The sequence below is a fragment of the Orycteropus afer genome, unplaced genomic scaffold (assembly GCF_000298275.1).
Source record: "Orycteropus afer afer isolate SDZICR_OR568_19922 unplaced genomic scaffold, OryAfe1.0 scaffold00006, whole genome shotgun sequence".
Classification (NCBI taxonomy): domain Eukaryota; kingdom Metazoa; phylum Chordata; class Mammalia; order Tubulidentata; family Orycteropodidae; genus Orycteropus; species Orycteropus afer.
In genome coordinates, this window is record NW_006921593.1 from 4102462 (window position 1) to 4111036 (window position 8575).

An 8575-nucleotide genomic window follows, 5' to 3' on the forward strand; every position below is an offset into this window, starting at 1 on the left:
TGGTTCATTGGAAAGACAAGTAAAATAGATGAATCCTGTGGAAAATTATCCAGAAAAGAAGAAAGCACAAAGTATCAATATCAGAAACAAAACAAATACAGATCCTACAGACAGACATTAAAACAATAAAGTAAATATTACAAAGCATTTTATGCCAAAAACATTGACAACTTAGATGAAATAGATAAATGACTTGAAAAATAGAGCTTAGTGATAGGGAGACAAGAAGTAGAAAACGTGAAGAGCACTCTGTCTGAAAAGTTAGCAGCAGCTAGGCAACTTAAAACAATACACCTGTAGTTAAATTTCAAAAAGGACCCCTGGTGGCGCAGTGGTTAAGCTCCAGGCTGCTAACAGAAAAGTCGGTTGTTTGAACCCACCAGCCGTGAGAGATGCAGGATCCTGCTACCGCACAACCCTGGAGACCCAGCGCAGCAGCTCTGCTCCTGTAGGTGGCTGTGGGTTGGAATGCACTTGATGGCCGCAGGTTTTATTGCATTTCAAGGATCAGAAATCCAACTGGCAATTTTATTCAATTAACATCATTAGTTAAGACTACCTTTCTTGTTAAGTATGTATTCACTGTAACATTTAAAAGATTGATTCATTTTTTTAATCTATCTTCTTGACAGTGGAGCTCTGGCAGAGATCTGGTGGAGCAGTGCCTAAGGCATTCGACTGCTAACCAGAAGGCTGGTGGTTCAAACCCACCAGGTACTCCATGGAAGGAAGATGGGGCAATCTACTTCTGTAGAGATTTGCTGCCTTGGAAACCCAAGGAGTCATAATCAATTTGATGGCAGAGTGGCTTTTTTTCCTGATAGTGGAAACCCTAATTTTGGATATGTATGCTATGTTGGAAAGATAGCTAGATCTAGATTTGTCCTGCACTGCAAGAATGCATACATTTTAAAAAATCCCACAGCCATCAAGCCGATTCTGACTCACAGGGACCCTCTAGGACAGAGTAGAACTGCCCCATAAGGTTTCTAAGGCCGTAAATCTTTACGGAAGCAGACTGCCTCATCTTTCTCCTGCAGAGCGGCTGGTGGGTTTGAACTGCCAATCTTTTGATTAGCAGCTGAATGCTTTAGCCACTGCGCCATCAGACCTCCTTAGGAGTGTGCCTGTGTGTGTGCGCGCGCGTGTGCGTACCTGCTACCAATCCTTGGAAATGGATGCTCCTCTCCCGCCCCCAGCCCCACGTCCATCCTTAGAAGGACCCCCGGTAGTGCGGGGGCTGACCACCAGAGCAGGGGGTGATTTTACTGCTGCCTGACAGCAATTTCCCTCCCTGTGCTCCACGGTCACTTATACGCACTAATGCGACCTTTTGGACTCTCGCAACACACACTGGCAAGACCGAAAGTCCTGCTGGAAGAAAAGGGAGAAGGTTTAACTGCGTGACGGTTTTCAGAGAGTCACACTTGTTTTCTGCCACAGCTAACAAGCCCTGGAAGAGTTTTTCCCTTTCCCCTGTGGAGTAAAATGTGTGATTTCTAAAAGGTGGGGTTATTTTAGGCATTGAAGACCATTCACTGTATGTTCTTCAGACGTCTCCCACAAACCAGCGTACAGCTGAGGACAGAGGACACCACACGCTGAGCACGGTTCCCAGACTCAGAATCAAGCAGCTACTCGTCTGGTGCATGTGGGCGGAGGAGGTGGTCAGCACCATTTTTAGGCTAACACCCACGGTACCTGAGATGACACTGAGACATGCATCTTGCCCACGTGCATTCTGATTTCAGATTTATGTCAAGCAAAGAAGCAAATGATTAACACCTACAGTATTTTGCAAAATCATTCTGAAAATCCATCCTGGCGTTTATAAAGGTGCGTCCTTTCTCAGTTCCAGCGACAAACACGTCCGCGTCATACACTGCGATGCAGGCCACTTCGGCCTTGGACTTGGCCAGTTCTTTACACTGGAATAGAAACAAAAAATGACAGACTATAGACAAGGACAGATCCAGACTGGGTGGGGCCTGACAGGCCTGCTTTAAGAATACAAAATTCAACACAAAAGGAATATTTCTTTAAAATAAGAAAAATCACGAAAAAAAAAACCCCACTCAAAACAATTTACCAAGCAAATTCATAAAACCCAGAGAAGAACATAAGATTTTTATTGGCTTCCCGACACGCTCTTCTGACATGCCTTTTTCCTACATTGTTGGCTGCAAACCTTTGATCACCTCTCCAGGACTACAATTTTGTCATATCCCTTTCTTTGGAGAGAATAGAAAGGTCATTTAATATTTCCTCTAGCATTGGTTGACTGATGTTAGGTAGACAGATAGATAGGCAGATAGCTGCCACTGAGTGACCTCAAGTCATGGTGACCTTATGTACAACAGAACAAAATGTGGCCTGGCCCGGTGTCATGCTCACAATCTCCAGTACGTCTGAGTTCATCATTGCAGCGCCTGTGCCAGTCCATCTCACCGAGGGTCTCCCATGCCTTTGCCGGCCCTCTGCTTTACCAAACATAACGTCCTCCTGCAGTGACTGACCCCTCCTGATGGTGTGTCCAGAGCAATCGAGTGGGACCATGTAATGTCTTCATCTGTCAGGTCTCACTGGCTGATTCTCACAAGCAGATCACCAGGCCTTTCTTCCCACTCTTAGTCCGGAAGCCCCACTGAAGCCTGTCCACCACGCATGACCCTGCTGGTGTTTGAAATACCAGTGGCATAGCCTCCAGCCTCACAGCAACCTTTCTGATAGTAATAAACAAACAAAAAATCATAATGACTGAAATAGAATTGCCACACAGAGTTTCCAGCACTGCCACCTTTATGGAAGCAGACTGCCCCATCTTTCATCTGTGGAGCGGCTGGTGGGTCTGAATGGCCCATCTTTTCGTTAGCAGTCAAGTGCTTAAGCACTGTGCCACCAGGATGCAGACAACACAGGCACGCCTGCTGTCCATGGCAGTGCCACGGGTTTATGCCCTACAGACACAAGCATCCTGCTAAATTCTGTTTTGTGTAATTACTATCACAAATGTAAAAATCAACTTACACCAGGTAGTCTAGCAATAAACGTACCTACTTATAGAAGTAACAGTGAGTCACGTGACACATACCACTAAATTAAAACTAAACGGATCCCCAATTCATCTTCCCTTGAGCCAATCCACTCCATCCACATTGACACAGGCGACAGTGGGAGGCACAATAATGACCTCTCACAGCTGTCCAAATCCTAATCTCCAGGACCTATAAAAATGTTTCCTTAGATGGCAAAAGGGATTTGCAGATGTGGATCTTTAGATGAGGAGCTTATCTTGGATTATCTGGGTGGTTTCGATGAAACTATAATAGCCCTTATAAGGAGAGGAGGGAGGTAGAGAGAGATCTAACAATGGAATCAGAGGTCAGTGATGCCACTGCTGAAGGGGTTATGAGCCAAGCATTGTGGGCAGCCTCTAGAAGCAGCCTCTAGAAGCTTCTAGAAAGGCAAGACATGGATTTTCCTCTAGAGCCCCCAGAGGGAATGCAGCCCTGGTGACACCCCGTAACACCTGTTACCTGACTTCTGATTTATAGAAATATAATAAAATTGTGTTGCTTCAAGCCCTTAAGTTTGCAGTAGTGTTTGAATGTTGTATTGTCTTGTAGGAGTAGTAGCACCTGAAGTCCTGTCACTTCAGGAGGAGGAAAAAGAATCGCCATCAGCACAGAGCTGATTCCTATGAGGCAGGGGTCAGACATACCCTCACCCTCTAATCTTTTTACCAATTCTGACACCAGCCGTCCCTCCCATGATACCCTCTACTTCTCTGCTGGGTTCAATAAGCCACTGTAATGGCCACACGGAACTGACAGACCACACATACAGGTAAGTGGTTTATTAAGGAAGTAATAGGGCATAACTCGGGGTCAGGATCAGCAGGCTACAGCTCAGGATCAGGGTCGGGACACATGTAGGCAGAGTCTGGAAGGCCCCCCAAAGTGAAGAACATACCCCACCCTTCTTCAGTACAGGACAGCGCTCTCAGCTCCTCTGGGCCGTGCAAGCAGACAGGGCCTTCCCTGTGCCACGCACGGCCCCTCTCAGCTGTGCGGGCCTCCTCTAAGCCCCCTCAGGACAGGCCTCCTCTTGGGCCTCCGGGCAGGCCTCCTGGCCGTGCACACCTCCTCTCTACTGTGCAGGCCTCTCCACCTTCAGCCTCCCTGCCGCTGGCCTCTCCACGGCTAACTGACCCAGCTCACAGCCAGTGCAGCAGCTGGGTTCAGCTCTCTCAGCTGCACTCCCAGCAGCGGGTGTCTGCTGGCACCACCAGCTCTGTCACAGGGCCCTTTCCGGGTCTGTCACCACTGGCTCTGCAGCAGGGCCCCTTCTGGACTCCTTGTCGTCTTCAGTGTTACAGCACTTGCCTGTCCACAGCTCTTTGCAGAGGCTCCCTGCCGCCTCTCTCTGCTGCTTCTCTCTTCTGGCATCTCTTGCCTTTTCCCCTCCTTCCTTCTTTCAGAAACCTCTGTGGGGCTGGCTGCATAGCTAAGCAAACTCCTTGTTAATTTCAAGGCACGGCCCTCTCAGCAGAACCACAAACTAACCAATCCCCTTGGTGGACCACAATCACTTCATTTGCATATTCTATAGTTTATGGACGCAGTATTTGCACAGTCTGTAATATATCGATTGACCCCTGCAACAGGCATAAAAGAGACCAATCACAGGGCAGGCTGCAGCCCAGGACCACACACACAAAAAAGAACCTTCAAGTTGTTTACAGCTTACCCAGAAAATGTCAATCAACCTGGACAGAAGTAACAAAACTTCGGGTGATCAAAGGTAACTCCTCAGGGCTCAGGGGAAAAAATGCTCTAGCTGTTTTTCCCAAGAACTAAGGCAAAAGGCAATATAAAGGAACTAATATATACATACGTATATGTCTACATATGTTTTTGTTGTTGGTAGGTGCCATAGAGCTGTCTCCGACTCATAGTGACCTTATGCACCGCAGAACGAAACACTGGCTAGTCCTGTGCCAGCCTCACGATCTTTGCTATACTTGAGGCCATCACTGCAGCCACTGGTATTTCACCTAATTGAGGGCCTTCCCATTCTTTGTTGACCCTCCACTTTGCCAACCATGATATCCTTCTCCAGGGAATGGTTCCTTCTGACAACATGACCAAAGTAGGTGAGACAAAGTCTGGCCATTCTCACTTCCAAGAAGCATTCCAGCTGCACTTCTTCCAGGACAGATTTGTTAGTCCTTTTAGCAGACCATGTCACTCTCAGCATTCTTCTCCAACACCACAACTCAAAAGCATCAACTCTTCTTCAGTCTTTATTACTCATTGTCCAGCTCTCACATGCATAAGTTGTTGTTGTTGTTGTTATGTGCCATCAAGTCAGCCCCGACTCATAGTGACCCCTCCTTGGGTTTCTGAGGCAGTATCACTATGGAAGTGGGATTGCCCAACCTTCCTTCCGAGGAGTGGCTGGTGGGTTTGAACCGCCAGCCTTCTGGTTAGCAGTCAAGTGCTTTAGCCACTATGCTACCAGAGGTGATTGAAAATACCATGGCCTGGCTTAAACACATCTCAGTCTTCAAGGAGACGTCTTTGCTCTTCATCACTTGAAACAGGTCTTTTGCAGCAGATTTGCCCAATGCAATACGTCATCTAATGTCTTGACTGCTGCTTCCATTGGTGTTGACTGTAGAACCAAGTAATATGAAGTCCTTGACAACTTCAATTTTTTCTCCATTTATTGTGAAGCTGTTTATTGGATCAGTTTGAGGATTTTTATTTTCTTTATATTGAGATGTAATCCATACTGCAGACTGCAGTCTTTAATCTTCATCAGTAAGCGCTTCAAGTCATCCTCACTTTCAGCAAAGTTGTGTCATCTGTGTGTCGCAGGTTGTTAATGAGTCTTTCTCCAATCCTGATGCCACATTCTTCTTCATGTAATCCAGCTTCTCGGATTATTTGTGCAGCATACAAGTTGAATAAGTATGGTGAAAGGATACAACCTTGACGCATTCCCTTTTTGATTTTGAACCATGCAGTATCCCCTTGTTCTATTTGAATGACAGCTTCCTGATCTATGTACAGATTCCTCATGAGTACAATCAGGTGTTCCAGGATTCCCATTCTTCTCAATGTTATCCATAATTTGTTATGATCCACACAATCAAATGCTTTTGCATGGTCAATAAAACATAAGTAAACATCTTCCTGGTATTCTTTGCATTCAGCCAATATCCATCTGACATCAGCAATGATAGCCCTCTTTTCACGTCTTCTGAATCCAGCTTGCATTTCTGGAAGTTCTCTGTCAATATACTATACCTATCGGCAAAGCTAAAAGAGCTTTGTAACACTGGCTGGAACAGGGCAGAGGCCAAGGCCAGAGAGACGTGTACCTGAGGCATGGCTGAGAAGAAACTGTCCTGATTGAAGACTTGTATCCTGAGTGTTCCTGGACCTGAATTGTAACCTAATGCTTCCCTATTCGTGAGTATTGTCTGTGTGTTCTGTATGGCCACCGCAATGAATTATTCAACCCAGCAAAGAACTAGAGTGCCGTGGCAGGGAAGTTTGATGTCAGAATTGGGAAAAGGGTTGGAGGGTAGTGGCATGTCTGATCTCAGCCTCATCAGAATCAGCCTTGGGCTGGTGCTGCCAATGGTGATTCTGTCTCCCTCTCACGAAGCTAGAGGAGGTCAGAAGATACTGCCACCCTCATGTCCTTTTTGTAACTGGGAAACCAAAAAATTTGTATGACTCGCTGTATTGTGACACTTGCTTTACTGTGGTGCCCTGGGACTGAACTCACAATACCTCTAAGGTGTACCTGGATGTATACACCACATATTGTTTATCCTTTCATCTTCTGGCAGACATAGAGGTGGTTTCAGCCTTTTACTTACTGTGAATGATGCTGCGATCAACTTCGGTGTACGAGTATCTGAGTTTTTGTTTTCAAGGTTTTTTTGAGTTAAATCTAGGAAGTGGAATTATTGGGTCATACGGTAATTCTATATTTAACTTTCTGAGAAACCACCAAACATAGTGGCTGCATTATTTTACAGTCTCACCAGGAATGAGTCAATTTCCCGATTTCTCCCCATCCCTGCCAACACTTGTCTTCTGTTTTTCTGATCACTGCCGTCCTAGTCGGGGTGAAGTAACATCTCATTGTGGCTTTGATGTGCATTTCCCTGCTGACTAATGCCACCGAGCTTCTCTTCACATGCTTGTCCGTTGTTTGTGTTTCTTCTTTGGTGAGGTGTCTATTCAGGTTCTTCACCCGTATTTTAAATAGTTAATTTTTTCTTGTTAACTTGTATGGATTTATTATATAATCTAGATATTAAACCCTTATATAGTTAGTTCCCTAAGGGCAATCTACTTCTGTAGTGATACTGCCTTGGAAACCCAAGGAGGGGTCGCTATGAGTCAGGTCCGACTCGACTGACAGCAGTGAGTTTTAGTCTTTTTATAGTTCCCTAATTTTTTCCCCCAATCTGTAGGATGTCTCTTTACTTCATTTATAAAATCCTTTGATGAATAAAGTTTTTAATTCTGATGATGTTCCTGTCCTTTTACTGCTCATTTGTGTGTGTGGAAATCTAAGAATCCATTGTCAAATATTAAGTCCCAAAGCATTACCCTTGTTTTCTTTCCAAAAAGTTTATGGTTTTAATCCTTACATTTAGGTCCTCAATCCACTTTGGGTTGATTTCATATATGATGTGAGGTATGGATCCAGCTTTTATTTTTATTTATTTATTTTTTGTATGTGGTGATCCAATTGTCCCTGTACCATCTATTAAAGAGATCTTTCTTTTCCCACTGAATGAATTTAGCACCTTTGTCAATTTGACTGCTAACCAGAAGGTTGGCAGTTCAAACCCACTATCTATGGAAGGAAGGAGCTCTGGTAGCATAATGCCTAAGGCACTTGACTGCTCACCAGAAGGCTGGCGGTTCAAACCCACCAGCCACTCCTCGGAAGGAAGGTTGGGCAATCCTACTTCCGTAGTGATACTGCCTCGGAAACCCAAGGAGGGGTCGCTATGAGTCGGGGCCAACTCGACGGCAAAACGACAACAACAACAACATCTATGGAAGGAAGATGGGGCAATCTACTTCCGTAAAGATTTACTGCCTCACACTGAGAGTAGAAACATTAAAGGTGTCATCCATTCCACAGAGAGAGAGGAACGCCAGACCAGCGATCACCTATGACGCAGAGCGGTAACTATGAGGACAAGGATGGTGATGGGAAAATCTGCAGTGGCTGCTGAGGTTGTATTGAAACAGAAAGCTTTAGTCACTCACTGTGGTAGTCAAGGTTGTGTGGCAACTTGGCTGGGCTGTGGTTTGGAGTGGCTTAGCCGCTGGATGTAGTTGTTCCCCATGATGAGGTTGTAATCACCTCCATGGTAGAATGCTATGAGACACTGCCTTTGGGATGTGGCCTGCTTCCAGTATAGAAGGAGAAGTTTTAAGAAAGGTTTCTAGCTTTTTGGCATATTTGGATCCTGCATTTGGCTGAGTCTTCATTTCTAGTTCCTGGACGTGAATGAGTGAAGGTTTACACAGCC

General features: G+C 45.4%; 1 protein-coding gene across 1 annotated transcript in view; it reads right to left on the reverse strand.

Moving 5' to 3' along the window:
* Positions 1-8575, reverse strand: part of LOC103198327 (general transcription factor II-I repeat domain-containing protein 2-like) — a 57765-nt gene that overhangs the window by 39602 nt on the left and 9588 nt on the right. The window contains exon 2 of the mRNA XM_007942496.1: positions 1790-1928. Within this exon, the coding sequence (XP_007940687.1) occupies positions 1790-1928 (139 nt within the window). The remainder of the gene's footprint in view (positions 1-1789; positions 1929-8575) is intronic.